Genomic DNA, 22,271 nt, shown 5'->3' on the forward strand with positions numbered 1-22,271 from the left:
TTTTAGAAGCATATGCGGCATTTTGAGCATGAAGCTGAGACCATCGCGTGTCAATGCCACTACAGGAAAAATGTCAGCTTGCCTTTTTTCATAGGTCTTTAGACAAAAAAGCAGAAATCCTGTAGGCATTCGATTTCTGAGAAGCTGACAGCTTTAAGAAGAAAAGTTAGCTCATTTATGTGCGCTAAGTACACACACGCGCATCTGCGCCCGAGAATCCGCTTTCTCGGCGCAGCACACCATTGTCTACGCTGGAATTCAAAGGTGCAAAAGCCCGCCCCTCGAAGACGCTCTGAACGCGGCTGGCAGCGGCGGTGTAGCGAAGCTAGGGACGCGCCTAGGGACAGAGCGCTCCGCAAGATGTTCGCCGCGGTCTGGCGCCGCGAGCGCCGCGGGCCCCGAGCGGTCGCCGCGCGAACTAGGCCGGCCGCGGGTTCCCAGTCGATGCTGGGACTCCCGCAGGCGAAGGCTCCTCGCCGCCGAAGCAGCAAGCAGCCGGCACTCGTAGCGGCAAACAGTGGTTCACGGCGGCGGGACAAAGTTTCGGGGGGGCGGCCCGCTGGGGTCTGGGGGGTCGCTGCGAACGGGGGGCGCCGCCGGGCGCGGCGGCGTCGTCGGATGTGGTGTGATGGCCGTCGGCTCAGCTGGAAGCAGCTCGGGAGGCCTGCGTGATGCGCGCCGATGAGACCGCCGCCGCTGAGCTGCACCATGACGTCGTCCCGCCGCGCGTTCCTTCGCCGGGTTCGTCGTCGGAGACGCGCTCGTCCACGGCGTCCACGGCGTCTTCGTCGACGGAGGAAGAAGACGAAGCCGGCGCCGCCGTGATATCGTCCGGCGTGGACCTGCCCTACCCGGGATTTGTACCCGTGGCCCTGTACTACTTCCGCCAGGACAGGGCACCCCGGTCATGGTGTCTGCGCTTGGTGGCCAACCCATATCCTTGTCTGCTGAGCCACGTCGATCCACCCAGTGTTCCGCCTTCCCTTCCCCCCACCCACCGGGACTCGGACGTGCTGGCTTCGTGCGGTGAACCGACCAACCCGCGCCCCGGGGCTCGACGATCAATGGGAGCCTTCCTGGAGGTGCACAGCGGACGTGCCCTAACAGGTGGTGCTGCTGGTGGTGGTGGTGGTGGTGGTCGCGGCACGATATGTCATTCAGTGCGCTCTTACATGTTTGCGGCAGTAATGTCCCATCTTTCGTCAAAGCCTACATGTTCGTTGGTTGGGTACGCGAGGCAGGCATGAATCCTTTTCTCTGAGCACATTCGATCTCTGATGCCCCGCCGCCATCATACTTTTCTCCCGGTGTTGGGCTGTACCCGTTGCACGCGGGAATTGCAGAACAGACCAACGCATTGGATATTGTCAAGACGTTACATCCGTAAAACACGGTTAACTTTCCGCTCGCTACATCTCTAATAACCCAATGGTCAACTCGATAGGACCAGGTTTGCGCTGTCCGTGCTGTGCCTCATGAATTTCTTTGCCGTGTTGACGAAAGACGGTGCGCTAAAAGCGTGTTTATTTAGTACGCATCGAGGTTAGTAACTGGTTGCAAAAATTGCGGTACTAAGCGGTTCTGCTACCTAAGATTCTGTACGCGATTCTGTACACGAGCGTGTACAAGCGGTTCTGTACACGACCACCTGTTGGTGCGTTCCTTTTCGTGGTGCTATCCAGCTTGTGCATTTAACTGGCTCTCATCGACTTTCTCTGCCACGTAGCGCGGAATCCCACAGTGAGGTCCCATCTGCTCAAGCCTCTTCCCCGCCATCAATGACAAATCTGGCGGCGCCGCGCGGCTGCGTCAACTCTTCGCAGAGCGACTGTCGGAGCGAGCGTCGGGGATGCTGGGAGCAGTCCTTGAAAACTATGAGTCACAATTCGCGCACGCCTTGCTTTAGTTAGCTCAAGCGTGTCGCGAAGCAGTTGGAAACATCGTCGTCGGAATTAAAATAAATGTGCATTTTTGAGGACTAAATGACGCGGCAGGGCAACTAGCGATTTTTAACCTCCCGTGGTTTGGGTGTGGCCAATGTAGAAACGGCAGGTGTGACGTTTGATGGCCGAATCGTATTATGGACGAGATCTTAAACGCTTTGTAACGTTAGTCACGAGGACTAAGGGTAATCATGAAGGCGGAATAAGCAGGCCAATACGTGATGAATATCCAGAAGTTTTTTCCGCGCATCCTACCTCAAGGCAATGTTAGACTACTTAACAAATATCTTGTAATTAATTTACACTTTTGCTGTCGTTATTTTTAAAATTTGTATTTTTGTATGATTTGTTTATTTGCATAGTTTCCGCCGCCCCCTTTCCTCAAAAATGCAAAATTGTTCTCAAAAAAGGATGTCGCTTTAATTCCGGAAGAGTACTAATTGCTTCATCCCACGACACCAATGTTTGCATTTTCAGTTCTTTTTTTCACCGCCGAATTTTTTTTAAACCCCATCTACGTGATTGCCAACCTTGGTCCGATGATTTTGCAAATCACTTCGCCGAAAGGACTACCAGTTCATCGTTCGGTCCTCGCGTCCCAGTCATTGCATTTTGAACAAGGAATGTTTCTGGGAAAACCAACCGGCGCCTTGCCATGCATGCATTTATCCATTAGACGTTTATGGAACTTCTTTTAGCCGTTGCATCCCTGAAGCTCGGTTCCAGACGTTTCCATTGCATTCGGCGGAGTGCCCCACTGCTAAAAAACGAGAAAAATCTTATCTACTTGCACGAAAGAGAGACCGGTCACACAAGGCTACAATCATTTAGAAAGGAAGCAACGGATGCTTTTCGACGCTGGCACGCGTATATTTCACCGCGTCTTTCCTCCGGATTCCGCGCTTTCAATTTTTGACCTCAGAGGATAGACAAAGAAAACACACAGAAAAGGCAATTCTGCAAATCAGATTTAGCGAAAGAATCCTTTCGCCGCGGCTTTTATGTCGCAAGAGCGTTCCCTTTGGCCTGGCCAGCCAGCAATTCCTGCTCGTTCCTTTAGAGTGTAGTACATATTTCGGGTTGGTCGCCAGACGGTTGGGCGATGATGTTTCCGTTTCCAAATGTTATGATGATGTAATATCTTTGCAGTGTTCACGCTTTATGGAGAGCCTGCTTATCGCTGGATGGGATAAGAGTAGAGAAATGTTGTGTGAAATGATCGGCGACAAACACGAAATTCGGTTTCAGCGCGTGAGTGCGGTCGTGAACGAGTGGAAGGTGTACTTAAATGTTAGTCAGAACACGCAAAATCCTGAATTATGGTTCACGGACACTCAGACTTTGGCCTGGTATGTAGGAGGGGCTATTAGCGCACTTTAGTGTTGGCGGCGGCCGCTTTTCTGATGGAGGCGAAAAGCAAAAACGCCCGTGTGTACGAGATTTCGGCGCACGATAAAGATCCCCAGGTGGTCAAATTAATCCGGAGCCCTCCACTACGGCGCGCCTCATCGCCTGCGTTGCGTCGGCGCGTTAAACCCCACAATCAATCAATCAATCAATCAATCATCACTTTAGTGTTGTAGCTATAGGTCATGCGATAGGTCATGTAGCTATAGGTCAGCTATAGGTTTGATTCACTTGGAAAGAATTCTCGCTGTTTGTGACTTCTAGACCATATTTATATGCTCACTTTAGAACTGTTCAATACGGCACATTGCATCTTATTTATACGCTTTATCCGCATATTCACGAGAGCAACCTAGTTTAGCCTGCCTGAAGCTCTAAGTATTCCCATTTCTAATATAATCGCCCTACGACACTGACGTAATCAAACAATTACTGGGCCTCCCGAATAATGAGATCCAATTAAAATTTGAGGTAATAATGTCGTAAACCATGAAGAAGTCATGGTGCGTTGTACGCCTTGCTTGCAATCTGATAAGGAGCTAATACCCCTGTCACACGGGCACTTTCATTCCGGATTAGAACAAAGCGCGATTGACTTTTTGAGCGCGCTCGAAGCACCGTCGCTGCTACACGGCACGTTTCAATCCCGATTGAGAAGTTCCACCGGTTGCACTCACGTGCGCCAGATGGCGCCAAAATGTATTTGGCAACTTCCGCACGCTTATGTTATCGCACGCTTATTTGAGCCAAGTTATTTGATACAATTTGTGGCGTTGGTTGAAGCTGTCACCTTCTATGACATCACTCAGCGGCGACGACAGTATCGTCGCTTTCGTCCGATCACGCTTGGAAACCTCAATCGCGCTTGGGGAAACAGGATTGAGTTCGAGCGGTATCAGGCTCGACAGCGATTGAAACCGGCGTGTAGCAGAAGCCCGATCCGGATTTAGCTCGATCCGGATCGACTCGACCGCGATTGAAAAGTGCCCGTGTGACAGTTGTATAAGCCTCATTCCTTAGCTTCGCACTCTATGGAAAAAGCAACAGCAGCTTTAGGCTTACACCATGTTTTTTGCGTCATTCTTTTTACGTCGTTTCATCGCCACCACCACCACCTCCACTCCTTTCAAATTGTGTCTTCCCTTCGTTTAAAAGTGTAGCCACAAAGCCACCCGGCATACTCGCCACTTCGAAGTGTAAGCCTCCGAAGCCAGCACGTCCGGGCCAGGAAGAACCCTCGTTAAGCCTCGCTTTAGCCACTCATGCGATCTTCCTTTTTTCTTCCTTGCGGTTGGGCTAGGTAACCAACCGCACGTGATCGCGATCCGCCGTCCAGTGTCCGGGCAACCGCTTATAACACGGACTCCCGCATAGACGGGTGCAGCGCGTTTGATATATTCTCGTTGTCACTGCTCTTCTCGTGTGCCGTGGTGCGCGGTGCCTGGGATTATGCTTCGGTCGGCTGCTGTGTGTCTCGCGGAGGATTATTGATGGCGGTGCCGCTCCCGTGTCGACAACCCCGCCGAGGTCCAACCCAGCCGGCAGGCCGGACCGGCGCAAGGTGTCGCATTGCGTTCAGGTGAGCCCCTTTTCGCTACTCTAGCTGCAGCGCGCGACATTGACCAATGAATGCCGGAGGGCGCTGATATTTGCAATACATTTTGTTACTGAGTTTTTTTTTCGGGATTAGCGGTGTCTTTGTAACTCGGGTGCAAGTTAAGAACGGCAATAGCTCAACAGCGTGTGGGTTCGAGCTAGTTGGCAATCAATTGCAAGGTTTTGAAGCGTCAAATAGTTCATTTAGTGTATCACTCCGCCGTAGTGAGGGGCCCGGATGTCAACGAGCACGCGTTTTTGAACGGAAACTGTTTTTCCTCATGCAGTTTGTCGTCGCTGCAGTAGTTTTTACTCAGATTAAGCCCGTAAAATTCCGGGAACAGCCAAGGCCACCTTCAAGATGCTCGCTGTAACGCACTCTTTGCCGTCGGGCGGAGGAATAGCTCGCCCTGGTAATGAGGCGCGGGGGCAACTTCCGTCGCCGTTCTTAAGTTGCACCCGAGTATGGTTTGTAAAACTCAAGAATGCAGACGATACTAAACATTCACCTTATCGCGACCGACCATGGTTGGTACGCGCGCCAAAATGTAACCCGGTGCATACATTAGGCTAAAAGTTTGACAAGGAACTAAACGTAATGTTTTGGCATTGGTTGGTCTACATCCAGGCCAAAGCATGCGTATGATCTATAAATAATGTTCTTTAAAATCGCAATCTATGGAACATGCAAATCAGGCCTTTTTATAGCTACAACGAAAAAAGAACTAACACTGGCATCGTGATTAAAATGCTGCATTAGAGCTGTCATAAAAACTAAGGACACCTTATTCTACGCTTTTTCTAAATTATTCCCCGTGTGCCTAATACAATTTATCTCCTTAGGCCGATTAGGTTAGATTAACAGCGTTTGGCACTTCTTAAGCACAAGTCAAATTTGCGTCTCGTCGGCGTACGTCGCTGTAGACCTGCTTCGCAGCGGTACGGCACAAAAACTTGGTGGCGCTGGCGTCGGTAGCGGCGTTGGTGACCGTAGGAAATACCAAACAGCATAGAATGTTAAACACAAATGTTGTAACAAAAACAAAGCACTACGAAACAAAAGTGACATAATACCGATGCTATGATGTGCAGCTTGACAACGAATGACTTCTCTTTATCGGTGCCTCAACAACTGTACACTCTTTTCGGAAGCAGTACAGTCTTTCTTTTTGTTTACAAACATGGCATACATCTACAGGCACTTCGGACGGCAAAAAAAAAACAATAGAAATAAAAAATGCCAAAAGCAACGCACGGTGCGGTGGAGCTGCCGCCATACTTATTGTTACGCCAACTATAGACCTTTTCACCTTCTTAGTCATAGGGGCAGCCATTGTATCAATGAACTGTGCTAGTCGGTAATATGACCCAAGTAATGAGCTCTACTGAGCAGTGTAGCTGTCCGAACATACCAGGATGTTATCATTGTTCAAGAAAGGAACAATCTCCTAAAATGGTGTGCACGACTCTAGCTTTTAAACCTGTGCCCAAGGAAAGACTCTATGTACTAACTTTATAATGACGTTGCGGGTGAGCAGTAACCCTAGTTTGCAGTAACCCTCGTTGCAGTAACCCGCGTTAAAACGTAATCATCAGAAGAGGAAACATGCGTGTAGCCACAAGAAGATGGCTCATTATTTCATGTGCCAAGTCAATACAAGTAAATCCATACTTGTAAATGGATACAATTAAATCCCCTTTTCCGGTGGTTGTCCGTGCTTTTAGGTGCTGTGTTTGAGCGGAGCCTGTGGTTCTGTTTGTGGTCCTGCTTGCACGCTGCGTGGGGACACGTCATGGTTTCTTTATTATGTGTGAAAGGCTAGTTATGATTTTGTGATGTTTGTTCACTACGTCACAAAATAGCAGCCAACCTATGCAGCTAATAAATGCCTATAACGATCAATTGATGCCATTTACATTGTATAGTATTATGAATGATAGTGAGGTGCTGAGGAAGATGAAGAATTAACTTCGCGAATAAGCACAAAAACGATGTACAATGCACTTAAGCTTGAAATTAGAATAAAGAATTACGTTCGGTCAGGGCAGATTTTTTGTAGGCGTTTAAATTATACAGCGTCGTTCAAAATTTTACTGAGCACTGAACTTATCACTTCAGTAAAAAGAGCCAGCACCGAGGCCTAACAAAACGGAATTAAAAAATCATATATTGCGAAAAGGCTGTGATAATTATTTCTGCCAGATTCCCGCCACGTTTTAGCAGTTACGATGGTTTATCGAGATTTCAAATTTGTCTTTTATTGACAAGCCCGCTGAATTTGTCACCAAGGCTGTACGTGGCTGGTTCGAACTCGGAGAACATTGTGGGGAAACGTTGTACTAGGGCGTAAGTGGTGGGGCGAAATACACAGCATCAGTAAACGTTTAGCATGAAAAGAGACAGGATTTCCACATTAAGAACTGTTGTGCACAGGGATATGATCGAAACAGTAAAAAGGAGGCGCTTAGCGACAAGTTATAATACAAAGTTGTACGTTTCAAAGCAGTTAGTTTGTCGGCCTTTGTTAAATGCGACGAAATGAATTACACCAGGGCAGCTGTAGAATCGCAAAGGAATACAAAACGCGAAAAAAAGAAAAGATGCGCAAGTAAATGACTGCCACGGGGACTAGAAAAATGTGCGAAACATAATCGATGAACAAAAGGAAACGTAGAACGAAGCAGCGCGTTGCGCATGCGCAGTGTGCATTTTTAATACTAGGCAGGGAAATGTACTCGCATTTAACTTGCAACTCTCTCTTTCTCTCTCTCTCTCTCTCTCTCTCTCTCACACACACACACGCGCGGGCACGCACACGCGCGCACACACACAAACGCAGTGGGTACTTAAACATATTTCACGGTTGCCTAGGTCGTTAAACATTGAATCTACACAACAGCAATCTGTACTCATTTCGCCGGAAAGTTTTGCTCGGGCAATTCTCATGCACACAGCGGAGAAGAATGAAGTGCTGCTCCCGCTGCGTGAGGAAAAAAAAAAAAAAAAAACAGAAGTTTATACATTCAGCAAACAAAGCACCCCGCGGCCTAACGGAATTTTCTCTGCGCTTGTTGAGATAATGCAATTACGGGCCGTGCATGCAGACTATAATTGCGAAAGCTGAAGAAAATTGTACTGCGTCCGCGGGGTAACGTTGTAGCGAGCGTTGTAAGCTTCCTGGGATCCGGTGAAAGTGGCTATTGTTGCGAGCTCGATCGTTGCGGCCCCGGTACAGCGTCGCACATGGCGCGGCTGTCAAGATCGCTGTACTTCTGCTCTCGTTAGTCCGACACTGGCTGTACGGAGCACAAGTTCCGCAGAACTGGTGTATAATAGTGTTGTGAAAGAAGTGAGGGGTGCCGATCAGGAAAAAATGAAGAGGTCTGGATATATATATATATATATATATATATATATATATATATAAGGTAAGCAAAGTCAAAGACACGCGAGAAAAACACTACAAATAAAATAAAAGTTTACTGATGTTTCAGGAAGAGGACTTCCTTTCTTCAGAGTAACCCCTTGAAGTTTGATATATCCGTGTTCGACTGTATATACAGTCGAAAGCAGAGACAAAGTGAAGAAAAACACGCGTTCTGAGTGGGGACCGCACCCACATATATCTGTATATATATATATATATATATATATATATATATATATGAGAAAATGGTTGACTCACGATTAAAAACAAAAACAGTGGTTTACTGACGTTTCGACTGGAGGACCAGTCTTCATCTGAGTAACATCATACGGGAAGGCTTTTGGATAAGATTATCTCACTAAGAAACGTGTGTGGAACAGGCTGCTAGACCCCTCACAAAATCGTGCTGTGCTTAGACACGATAGAAGATGCAGCATTCAATCTCCAACCGGCAGGTCCGCGGGAGAATATCGATTGCGTCGTTGATTTCTTGTTCCAGAAAGGCCGCTTTCGGTGGTCATGCGAATCGTATTTCTCGTTCAAAGCTCACAAATAAATTCTCCAGAAATACAAATGCGATGCTGTGTGGTGAAGCTTAAACTCGGAAGAATTTAAATTGCTTCCTTTAAAAATACGAGCCAAGCTATCTTTGTAGGCTCCGGTAACGCATACCCCGTTAGGTTCTCCGATCACGTACAGTCCTTGCTGCGGCCACTCTGAACGACTTTGGCGCTTGTGCTTAGAATTCATACGCATGTATCGCCGACACAAAGCGAGTAGTACTGCAGAAAACGCGACGTGAGAGTTTGCTCAGAAACACAATGCTAAAAAGAAATGGACCCAGTACATTGCCTTGTGGAGCTCCGTGCCCGACCTGTTGCCAAGCTTCTTCCATTGGTCATCGACAGTACAGTAAATATATCCCCCTGCCCTTCAAGACTATGCAGTCAAATGTTGGTCTTAGATTTTGACTCTCGTATAGCATGCGAAAACGATTAGCAGCCTAAAATGATATAGTGGAAGTAGATAGCGATGGCTACATTCCAGTGGCCTCGGTGGTTCAAGTACAAGTATCGGCTTGGCGGTGCGAACGTCACTTGCGAAATCATGTGAGAGCATTAGGCAAACAGTGCGTGTTTTCGCACGCCCACTTTGGGCTATAAACCTTTTTCTTTCCGGAACGGGCTTACGCAAGCAGCTCCACGAGCCTTTGTGGGATGAAAGGAATCAAGAGAAAGTGGTGTCCTGGCAAGTTTCATTGAGTGGAATGGGTTGGAAAGATTCCAAGACAAAGGACCCGACTACGAAACGCAGACATCTTGAACTACCACCGAGAGAAGTTTAATATCTGTACGCCTGGTAGTTCCCCTTTTAAACTTTTCTGCACAGGGCGTGCAGCCATCTTATCGTTGGGATGTTTAGCTCCGCTGGAATCGAAATGTTACAGCTTCGCCTATCGAATAAACCAGTTGCAACGTTGTCCCTACAGCCCGCTGGTAAAAGGTGGCGCCAGTACAAGGACTGCGTGAAAGGCGTGGATACAAGAAGAAATTACGCAAACGCGGGGCAGGTCTGTCGAATTCCTCTTTGTCTGCACCACGTCTTTCTCATTTCTCCTTGCGTCCACGTCTTCTGCACTGTTTTCGTTTAGTCATGGATAAACAATCCCAAGTTTGTGTTACGTCAGTAGAAAGTTTAGTCGCGGTGTAATATGGGAAACAAGCCAGCAAACGAGTTGCCCGAGAAAAAAATGCCTTCGAGTTGAATGTATCGTTGGTTCAATTCAGGGATCACAATTTATTTTCATTTCCTTGCACTCAAGTGGGTTTAGGGTAGCAATCGGACTGGTAGTAACGTAGCGAAAGCTGTCTATTAGAAACGTAGCGAAAGCTGTCCGGAACTTTTTTCGCCCAAACCTGGCATGCTAGTGTCGAAGGCAGACATTGTGTCGCTTTGTAGGGGCGTAGGCGGACGGTTGTTGGGTGTCGAAATACCGCACTTCCTCCTGCGAAACCTAATGGTTCTATGCCCTCGTTCCTTGCATGCAAATCGCTAGCGCGTAAATTACGGTAGGGCTTAATGGCCAGATGTTTTTGTTTTGTTAAGCTCGCCGCGCTGTATATAACGAGTGCGTTGCGCCGCTCAATACGTGTCGAGGAAGGCGGCTGGGGATGTATGAGCGCCGCTCTTCATCAAACCACTGTGATGCGCTGGTGCCTGAGGTCGACTGTAATTTAGGGATTGGAACACATTTAGGAACTCATTTAAATGGAACATTTAGAAATGGAACGCATTTAGGGATTGGAACACCGCTCAGTGAGTACTCCAACTGAAAGTAGAAACTTGCGAGTACATATGCTAAAGAGTACGTACTCACAAGTACAGATGTAGTCACAAGTTCCTACGCGCGAGTTCATGCAGTGTCGACTTTTGACCGGCTCGCTGTGTTTAACATATATCCTACATGTTGACTGTGCACTTTAAGAAGTCGCGGCAGATGGGCTTCACCACAGTGGTACACGATGACCAATGAGCCTGATCAAATTTGCTAATTTGGAGAACGACAAGGCCAAGCGTGAGTTTGGATTTAAAAAATCCCGGGTCATTTCCACTAACGTGAAACCTGGGGAGGGGCGAAGCATGCAGTACATACGTGTATTCTTGGCACCTTGGCGTTTTTGCTAACGGAGATGAAACCATTTGGGGTAGAGGTACACAGCGTTGCTGTAAAAGTCTCGCTTCTTTGAAGCACGAAGCTCTCTAGCGCGAGGCGTAAACGAGTGTCCCGGTGTTTTATTAGCGTGACTGCATGAGACGACGATTACGATGATGACGACGACGACAGGAGGCGCCAACAGCCCCAGCCCCTGTGGGGCTTCGCCCCTAATAAACCTGACCAAATGTGTGAATTTGGCGAACGACAACGCCAAGCGTGAGACTGGCTTAAAAAATACAACCTGCCCTGGCACAACAGCGCAGATGCACGCCTTGCGCTGTTGTCGAAGCAGACTCTTTTTAGGGGCGAAGCTCCTTAAAGGAGTACTGACACGAAATTTTTATGTTACGTTTTTTTCGCTGCTATGCGTGCCTACCAGCCCACTAATCATAGAATGACAGATTAGACGGTCGAGCGCAGCGTAAACATTCATTTACAGCGTCGTTTATTCGTGCCAGTTTCGGTTTCGACAAAAAAACGCCGAGCGGCCGCCATGACAGCATGTATGACATGGCGTCACCATTCTTGCCGTATCGCTACCTCTCTGGAAGCGCGCGCGAGCGAGCGCACGCGCGCGCCCAGACCGGCCGAGGTCTTCGCCGTCCCCACAGGCCCGGGCAGCATCACGTCAGTCCCAAAACCATGACGTGTACACACGCCCGAGCAGCGCGCGCCAACCACAGCCAGCGCGTCGGCTTCGTCACGGGAGCCCCGACGTCGGCAGTTTGGGGCACGTAGCAGATGATGTCACGTCGGCCCGCTCTGGGCTCTCTCGTGCGGGCGAAGATTAAAATGGATTTTAAATATGTTTCGCTGAACGGTTGCTGTTGAAACTTGCTGGGAGATATCTCCTGATAAAAAGGAAGCGTTTTACATAGTTATCTCAGCTTTGAAATTTCGTGTCAGTACTCCTTTAAGTCATGGTCTGTCCATCCCTTGTGTCTCGTGGTACGTGACCGCCGCATGCTTTCGGAGATGCCGCAAAGTGGGCCGCGTTGCACGCGCAAGAACCGGCTGCAACCGGCAGCGTAAACTCGGCACCGGGAGCGCGAGCTTGTCTGTGTTCACCAACGGAGGCGCGAGCGCACGTGCACTGCGAGGGGGAGATCACGCAAGAGATCACGCCACGAACGCAGGCAGTCGTTCTCGGAGATCGAACGAGACGCAAGGACCTTTGCTCGTTTCCTCTCGTCTTGTTCGGGCACAAGTTCGCCCTAAATAAAAGTTCTTTCTTTACCGTTGTGTCCCATCCTACGTGACAAATTGTGGTGGAGGTGCGGGGTAGTCCTCGATGGCGCGGGGTCTTTCACCAGGTCTCAGCCTGGGAGCATTGACTCCGAAATTAAAAGTTGATTTGTACAATGTACGCACACAGTCTTACGTCTTTCTTAATGATGTAATGGGCGAACTTTCACGGGAGAGTTACGGTTACCGATGATCTCCCCCTCTCGAGCTTCGCCCCACTTATCATCGTTCATTCCGTGGATATGGCGTGATTTTTTTATACTGTAATCGCAAGCTGGAGCAGGTCATTCACAAAATTAGCCCATGTAGTCGCTCTCATTGGTTGTTTGTGGAAGTTGTGGTGAAGTGAACGTGCGGCGATTTCTTTAAGTGTCGGCCAAGGTCGACTCCCAGTGTAAAATAACAACAGGAATACCGCAGAAACCCAACAAGAATCCCTGTCGTACGACAAAAATCTTTGTTGTCACAACAGAAGTCCTGTTGTTACGACAAAGCCATCTGTTGTTACGAGACACATTTCTGTCGTAACGACGAAGTCAATTTTCTCAACGACAAACATTCCTGTAGTCCCAACATACCTGCCACTTACGCTACCTTCCACAATGGGCAATAACATTCAAACAATGTGCAACTACTGATGGAACATCAGGATCACGACAAGACAGGAATTCGGCCCGACGGAACATCAAAATGGTTACAGGAATACGACACACGACAGAACATCGATCAGAATCCCGACACGACAAGAATACGACACGACGACAGTACGACACGCGAAAATACGACTAACTACATAAACTTTTCTTGTCATTTTCGACTGGGCTTTGAGCGTGTAATTTACAGATTGAAGCGTATCGAGCTGCTCACAAGTCGAGAGTACACGAACTCGCGAGTACACGCGTACATGAACTTACGCCTGTACTCGCACTGGTCATCAAATGCACCTTCTTGTAATGAATCAGTACTGCTTCAGCGGACGTGCAATAGCGCGGATGAAATATTTGTAGCTTTTGTTCCCCAAACAGCACTGAACGATTCGAAAAAAAAAATAAAGCTGTTCCACTCAACGTGGAAGCTGACGGAAAAGCAGAGAAAGTGCTTCGCCATAATGGGCTGTAGCGCCGTTACCCGCCCACTGCTTCCACCCAAAGAAATTCAAGTTTCCCGCCTCCGTAGTGCCCGCGCACCCCCTGCCTGAAACAGCGCAGGCGGGAGTTCTGTTCTTTTTGCGCATGCTTTTCCTCCCGCACATGCCGGCGTTGCACTGCCACATTTTTTTCGCTTGCTCTCGTAAAAACCAACCCAACTAGCGTTCCGAACTAAATGAACGTGGGTGCCGCCGATTAATCACGTAAATTTTGCCTCAAATGTACCTGCAGTATTCCTTGCTCTAAACAACGGGAAGATGTATGACAAGCGCCATCGGTTCACGAGTTTTCGAACGCTTATGACTATTTAAACCACTTGGTTTTAGAAGCCTCTGCGGGACGCCCTATGAGGGAACACCGGCCCTACTTGGGTCCGTTATCTCGCAGCCCCGCCTGATTCCGGTAGTCGTTTGACATCGACCGTTACAGCAAGCTACGACGACAAGTCGAACCCCTAAGGGGCTCTGCACTTAATAGTGCAGTAGAATATACTCCCATCACGCGCACAATATTCACTCAACGCCTACACATTGTCCTCCCGGGACTGCAACTGGGCGACAGTGTGTTTTCATACAATGCGTGGAATGTCAGTTCCTTCGTGCCGAGGTTTCCAACACTGATGGCTTTTGACCTCCACGGTGCCTTGGCATTTACAAGCTCGCAGAGAGCGTCCCGAGTTGGCTCATTAATTTCGCAACACCCCCTTGACATTTGTAAGGCCTGTGAGATAACCTTCTGGGGGCCGCAGCTCTTTCTCTTTCCTCGGGAACTGTCAATACTTGGAAGGTATAAATGTTAACCAAGCCATTTCTTTATCTCCGGTAAAAATAAACGAACATCTTATTGCCGGTCGTGGTTTGGCGACGCCTTGTGGTAGCTCCTTCGCTGTCTGCGAGGTGTTGTTCGATGAGGCGCCAAGACGTCTCGTGCCCTGACCTTCAGCAGCGTGGCGGCACCTGCGCCTGCGTCGAGCCGTCACTTACCGAGAGAGGAGCAGGCTCTCGTTTAAACTGAAGGCGTTCGTTGGAACAAAAGAAAAATGGGACTGTTCAGAAGGCATTCTTCGCAAAAAAAAAAAAAAGGAATAAGCAAACAGTTAGTGCCGATTTCAATGGATCAAGTTATGCTTGCTAAGAGCTGTTTCGTAAAAGGAGCTGACCGCTACTAGTCGTTAGATTTGATCGGGTAGAACCGAAAAAACGGAACTGCTTATTTTGTTCGCGCTATTGATTAGGTTTCGAATGTTGAGCAACACCTAACTGTCCAATGGAAAGACTTTCAAACCCTAAAAATATTTAGACGAAAGACGCGAACGACAGAGAGAAGCGCATATGCGCTTCTCTCTGTCGTTCACGTTTCTGTTTTTTGCGTCCTTCGTCTGACTAATTTGCCGCTTGAAATTCTTATCATGGAATACCAGCTAGCTCGTACCCATACTTTATTAAATTCAATGAAATCTCGTTTTTTTTTTTTGCCTCAGAACAGAGCTCCTCGTGACAGAGCTCGCACGCTATGTGAAAGCAATTACGTTAATTTTACTGGAAATGTCGCACCAGTAGAACATTCTGTGCTGTCTCGTAGTAAAATCTGAATAACTTATACATGTAATTTTAGCCCTGCTGTCAAATGCAGGCTTAACGAAATCTTTTTTTTTTGTAACACGTGGCAGCAGTCTGCATTTCTCATCTTGCTTCGGCAGTATACCTAACGTCCATTTCAGTCACCTTTAAAATTGTTTCCTGGTTTACTAGCTATGAACTTGGCCTTGAAAAAGGCGGACGTTGTCCTTCCTCAGATTTGGACGGACCACCACATTTTAACAAAGCCTGCCGAATAGGTTATTTTTTTTTTCAAAAAAACACACACGGCGATCATGTTTGGTTAAACTATCTTACAAGCGCGCCCGGTTTCAAGTAACGCGTTCTACAGTCAAAAACAGCAAGTTTCTGCACATTGGTTTATCATAGTGGTTTTTCTTTTCGATAACGCCCTTCTCTTTTTAGTACGGCTCTAGAGATGTTCTTTATTCCATCTTTTTCTCTACTCGAACTTATCTGTTCCTTTATGTTTTGCCTTTATTTTGATCCCTGTGCTCCAGATCTTTCAACGAGTGCAGTGCAAGAGCGCTGCTACGCGGTTGTTGGTATCCCAATCATTTCTCAACACTGTTAATCGTTATCTCGTTCGTTACCCGTTTAGAAAGTGTAATACATTACAGTAATTACCCCCACCATAAGGAAATAAATTAACTTGCAACCAGTCCAGAAGAGTGTAGTTGCTTTGCTACTTTGCGAAAAAATTCCGGAGAGTGTAACTAATGTGTTAAAAATAAAATGCCCCTTTTCCATTTTTTTATTGGCTATAGGGTTATGTTTCTGTTTATATATTGCTTCATATCTATACTTGTTTTCGAGTGTGATAGTAAGCATGGGATGGTTGAATGGTGCGTCTCAAAAGCGATGATTTTATAGAGTTTACTATTTTAACTCAGAAATAACTAGGACACCTTAACCTTTCTCAGTGCTGTTGACTCCCCATAGTTAAATGCATGTTAATTCTAGGTGTCAGTATATTTAAATTTGTATTTGCTCGAGGTTAGCATCAAGAAAAAACTACAAATGGCTGCTGCTATCAAAGAATAATTATATTTGTTTATATTATTTTCGTGTAACTCGATGTCATTGTATCATTGTATTTACATCAATCTGCATGGCTATCCGGCGCCCGCTTCGTTCACTCATAAGCTTCCCGCGATTTAGTACAGGAGGTTCTAAAGTGCCTCGAAGTTACTAAATTTCGAAGTTGAAGGGAAAGCAAAACAGTTTTGAAGAAAAATCATTAAGAATTGGGTACGGCATTGGCATGCTGATAGTACCACGGCGTCGGTTCCCGATTAAGCGATATTAAATGCCAAAACAAAAACTTGTCTAAGCCCTCCAATCGCAAAACGTCAGGTGGGAAGAGAGATAACGATGAATGGCATCTTAGATAAGCACCTTTACATAACCACTCGCGAAATCGGGACGTTTAGCCTGCCAAGGACGAGATACATAGAGTTACGCCAATGCGCACACAAGAAAGGACATTAAAGAAACTCTGCAACTCTTCCGATAAACACCTTCATTCTTTTATTCACGTCTGGAAGCACTGTGGAAGCTATAGTGATAGCCAGCACGGAGCGACACTGCGTGATTTCCTCGTCGCAGAAGATCCCCCTCCCGTTTCTGCTTTGCTTTCATGGCGATTTTTTTAAAGTGCCTTCCGAAAAAAAAAATTCCGGGCCATCTCCACTAATGTGAAACCTGGAGAGGGGCGAAGCAAGCAGTGTATAAGGTATTCTTGGCGCCATGGCGTTTTTGCCCACGGAGATGGGACCGTTGGGGTAGAGGTATACAGCTTTGCTGTAAAGGTCTCGTGTCTTAGAAGCACGAAGCGTTCTAGCGCGAGGCGTAAACGAGTGTCCTGGTGTTTCAGTACCGTGACTACGTGAAACTATACTTACAACGACGACAGGAGACGCCAACAGACCGAGCCCATCAGGGGATTCGCCCCTAATAGGTGCATTGCTGCAACTGAAAAAAAAAAAAAAGCCGGCCAATAGCCGCTACAACGCTCTGCTGACATCCTTCGAGCGTCCGAAGAACTCCAAGACCGGGAAAGAGAGCCAAATCTCTTGAGCAATTTTTGCCTTAGGTAGTTTGTGGCCCCCTATTTTATATACTGGATGTGTTTGTTGAGTACGTTATGGAAGCATTTAAAATTTAGAAAAGAGCTGAAAAACGTGTTCCAGGGTCTCTTTAAAGGCCATGATTGGAGAAAACGGCGCAACAGGACGTCGACAGAGCAAAATAAAGGACACGATAGAAGCGCTGAAAAAAGAACCCGCGTTCATCGTAAAACACGCAAATATCACACAAAACTACAAAAAGGTCAACAATGCCTGCAAGCCCGGGTTTGCTAGTGGCGGCCACTTCGCGTCCAAAATGACACTTTTTATTGCGTTAATTGAGACTTGTGAATGACTAATACAAGCTGTCTAGCTATGTAAAAGACTTCGACAACCTCGCGATGCAGGTGATTCTTGTGTTCAAGCAAAATGGCAGCAATAATGTCAGGCCGTGATAAGACTAGCCCGATTTGCGGAACCATTCAACCGATAACTTGTCCTTGAGCCGGCCAGTTGCACAAAGGTTGTGACGTCAAACATGCCATAAAATGCATTCCATGTATACGGGTCGTTCATCGTATCCCCTTCAGATATGGAAGCTACTATACCGTCCAATCTGGCGGCTGTCTGAGCACACGATTGACGCGTTAGCATTAATATGATATAATGTATTCTTTATATCCTATTAATAGTGGTCGGCAATACGAGGTGGGCTTTATTAAACCCCCCTCGTATTGCCGACCAGTGCTGTGAATATCACCGCACGCCAATTTTCGGTAATGTTCTCATTTTGTTTGAACGTGCAAATCAGGTCACCCATGACATTGACAAGGTCTTTTACGCAGGTAAACATAAATCAACTTGTATCCAGACCAGTAGCAGTCAGCATTGCCTCTTAAATTCACGCGATCGACTATAGAAAGAATACTCTATGTTCAAGCTAGCACTGAGAAATATTGGCTTACTAAGGTTAATAAGAAGAACAGCTTGGATTTACATAGTTTGAATCAAACAGGTGATTAATTAGGTGGGTACGGCGCTTACACCTTGCGGTCTTCCTCCGTATGCTCTATAGGGACACATATATGCTCCATAGGGATGCAAGGGGTTTTATGGAGGTATTTAAGAAAAGTCGCGAGGGAGGCTGCTTACTTACATGGCACCGAAAAAAATGTCTTCTCAGCAATGCGCCCGCGTATAGCAGTGAAGCCGACTAGAAAACCGCTCAGAGCACCTTAAGCATTTATCCGACTATTCCCTACTGGGAGTTTCTGGATTTTTTTGGTTTTACTTCGATCTTCTGTGTAGATCATTTTAGCATGCCTATCAATTGTGATTTACTTAATGTAGAAGGTTCCCTGCGAACGCCGGGTAGCCTGTATTATTTGTGGAAAAAAAAAAGAACAAAATAGTAGAGCACTTCCACTACTGTGGAGATGGAAGGCCGGCCGAGCTCCATGGGTTATTAACAATATTGAGTTACGTATGGTGACACTATATTGATTGAATAAGGACACATGCACATACCTCCCTTAGAATGTATTCTAGATAACTTATCATTGAATTTGTTTGGGGGTAGTTTCGATGAAACAATAGTTCCAACCATTTTCTGTAACATGCATACTTGCTCCGTAGACGGTCGCTTATTGACTGTACATGGCAATTCTGTAACGTTTTAACTGCGAACTAATGAATTCAGGGGGATTCGCTGCGAAAAAGACGGGAATTCCCTGCGAAATAATAATTATGAGAGAGAGAGAGAAGGTTCTTTAATGTGAACTGGTGAGGTCAGCCCTGCTAGGGACAAGGCTTGCTACACCGGATGGGGAGTGACTACATTGATGAGTGGTGAATATTAGAGATTAGGGTTACAGCAGGAATAAGACAAACAAGAAACGTTGAAAAAAAAGAAAGTAAAAACAAGATAATGCTGCCAGCAGTGTCCGGACAAAAATTGAAAAGAGAATCGTTAATGTAAACACTGAAAGTAATTGAAAAGTAAACAACGCGAAAAAAAAAAAAGAATAACACACCTGAATGAAACTCAACGTAATGATAAAGTATTCTTAGCAACAAATTTCAGTGGAATTGTTTCTAAGAGACGTAGTTCATATTGAGAGCTACGTAGCATTTTAAACTAACTGTGGTGCGGGCGCGTGCAATTGTTTGTCGACGCCTCCGATGCACGCAATTCCTCTCAGAACCTAGCGCGAGACAGCTTCAGGGTAAAAAATAAAAGCCCCTCTCTGAAGAGAAAGACGGTTAAAACGCCACCCTTTCTATCATGCAAGCCGAGGCAAAGTCCGAAAATCCAAACTTCGTCGATCACGCCGGAATGCCGCAGTAGGATAGACGACGGCTTCATAGCGCGAGTGATCCATTTCGAATTCGACCACGGAGAGCGTTTTTCTCCATTGAGACGCTCGATGAGTCTTCGTGGAAACCCATTGTGTAAGTTGGCTTTCCTGCTACGCGTTTTGGACGTAACGGTTCGGACTTTGGACTTTGACTTTGGACTTTGAATACACTGGCTTTCGACCACAGAAAGCGTCGCGTTTCAACCATTTTCACTTCACCCAAAATCACCATCATCGTTAGAGACAATTGGCTTTTGTGCAGTGCGTTTTGTAGCAACGTCGTCATCGGTGAGACATTGAAAGCTTCGCTTTAAAAAAAAAAAATTAGCAGTGGCTTAGCTCCGCTGTGCCAGGATAAACGTAGCGTGAGCTAAGGTTCAGCAATTCAATCCAGTTCACTCCAGTCCAGTTACTGCTCCTCGCGCATGCGCAGCACACCTCTCCAGGAGCCACGCGAAACAGCTATCAAACGGCTCCGGTGGACTTTGCTACTGCGCAAAGGAGGCGCACAGCTGGGCACGCGCCGGCGCCACTGTGTCTGCCGCGGCTATGACGTCACTCCCCTGGAATGCGCAGAGCGGCGAATCTGCACGCCCGATTCTGTACACACCCGTACTCCAATTGAATTGGATTACAACTCAATTTAATCCAATCTAATCCAAATCCAATCCAATGCTCCTCGCGCTTGCGCAGCACGACCCTTCAGAGGCCACGTGAAACTGCTCTACTTCGGCCAGTGTAGCTTACGCTACAAAAAATTGGCTGCGTATCTGCTCCTTTCGTCGCAAATGTCGTCAAAAGACGATAGTCATTGTAGACATTTGCCAAGGAAATGGCCCCCTTTGCTTTCCCGCTCACCTCTCATGCTGTTCCTGTACCGTCGCGTTCATCCCAAGGTAAACACACTAAAGGTTTGCGCAAGGCGATTTGAATTTACCACGTTCCACTGCTACAGGCCGGGTTCCTTGATACCAGCGCTGCAGTATGGCGGGGACGCGCGTGAATGGAGGCGGCCAACTACAAGGTTTATAGAACCGCGTGGCCGTGCTCCACGTGCGTTCCAAGCAGAACGTGAAACCTAGCTAGTTGAACCTTTCGTTGCTGTTGCCGCGTGAGTTTTCATATGCCGCCAGGAGGAGGCGGTTTTCTGCAGTAGATGTAGAATATCATTTGTTATCGAAAAACCAAGCATCAATGAATTTTTTAATAAAGGAACACTGTAAATATCCCTTGTGCACTAATTTCCTGTCTTATATTTGCGTAATGTCTTGTTTTTGTTCAACAAAGTTGACAAGTATGAACGTATAAACCGGGCTTAGACGTTTACATTCATTTGGCTGTGAGTATATAAGACTATTGCGCAATAGCAATTTTACTTTGGCCGGGTGGCTGAATCGAGTTACAGACAGACAGACAGACAGACATACAGACAGATCAAAATTTCTGGGTTTAAGTAGCCCAAGAAAGACTATCGTCTTTAAAATTCAAACCAACCATATCAAGCAAGCACTGTCAAACATAAGCGCGAGCCCCTTACAATACGCGAGCGCGTTCGAATGGAACTTCGGAGCTCCGCCAGCTTGTGCGAACTCGGTGACCTTTCCAAGCCGAGTTCTCCCGCTTGCACAAAGCATCCGGCGAGAGGTAATATATTTCGATTCCACGAAAATATTCAGTTCTTTGTGACGTTAAAGTACGTAAATGAATATGCATTGCCAGGGTGAACGGGTTCATGGCAGAGTCAAGGCAGAACAACGGCGCTCATGAGCCTGATATGCAACGGAGTTGCGACAGAGCGCGCGACTCTCACAACAGCTGCATGCGACTTCGGAGCGTTCGCCGGCTTCCGTGACCTCGGTAACCCTCGGCAGCTGTATCTCACCCGCCTCCACGACGCTCAATTTTTTGTTGTGTTTCGCGACACTTTGTGCGATCAATCATTTCTCATTGGCGAAGAAAAGCAGAACAATAACAGAAATGCTCCTGACTGCGGAGACGAAGAATTTGAAGCTGAGAAGTTCAAGTAGGTTAACCCTAGGATCAAAACGCAGCGTCGGCATCAGCGATGGTCGCAATGCGGTTGGTGCTTGGCAATCACGGTCACTGCCACGGCCATCATTGTAATATTTACTTCCCGCTGGGCGAAAACATCTTATCCTTGCTATTATCCTAGCGATTCCGACATATTATTAGCGGCTGTGATGATTGTTTTGTCGCGTTGTATCTATAGCCGTCACATCTAATGCCAGGAATTATAATCATCTTGGCGTAGGAGGGCTTCTGCATGTATTCCAACAGAATACTTGGTTAAAAAGTTAAGGAACGTTAATCTTGAGATTAAGATAGCGTTGGCATCCGCGACGGCTGTTGGTATTCAGTTGGCTTAGATATTTCAAATATTATACGTACCAAAAATTGCCGTTTCAACAGCCCGTCGTAGTGGTTGCAGTATTTAGGACAAAAGCGACGTGCAGAAGCACTCACGACCCCGTTTTTTTTAATGCACGCCAATAACCCACAATATCAAAATTCTGCCATGTGTTTGTCGCTGCACTTCGCGTCACAAGCCAAATTTTGCTCCGTCGTGTTGAACTCCAAATTTGAGTTTGCACAGTGTTGTAGTCGAGGGTTTTACGGCATACCGTCTGGTCAGGAAACATGCTTGAAATCGTTTGCTGGTCACTGACCAAAGTCAAAATATGCAAATGACGTTTCGAGAGCGCTACGGCTCTCTCGTTCACAAGAGAATCGTAACGACGAATGT

The 22,271-nt window shown here is 46.9% G+C and overlaps 1 protein-coding gene across 1 annotated transcript in view; it reads left to right on the plus strand.

The window, feature by feature from the left end:
• The first annotated feature begins 401 nt into the window (after positions 1–401).
• The window catches only part of LOC144138435 (uncharacterized), a 131,011-nt gene continuing 109,141 nt past the window's right edge, over positions 402–22,271 (plus strand). Inside the window, exon 1 of the mRNA XM_077670711.1 lies at positions 402–4,929. Coding sequence (XP_077526837.1) covers positions 672–1,247 — 576 coding nt within the window. The 5' untranslated portion in view covers positions 402–671 and the 3' untranslated portion in view covers positions 1,248–4,929. The remainder of the gene's footprint in view (positions 4,930–22,271) is intronic.

The sequence above is a fragment of the Haemaphysalis longicornis genome, unplaced genomic scaffold (assembly GCF_048455015.1).
Source record: "Haemaphysalis longicornis isolate Haplotype H1 unplaced genomic scaffold, Haemaphysalis longicornis Haplotype H1 scaffold_5, whole genome shotgun sequence".
Lineage (NCBI taxonomy): Eukaryota > Metazoa > Arthropoda > Arachnida > Ixodida > Ixodidae > Haemaphysalis > Haemaphysalis longicornis.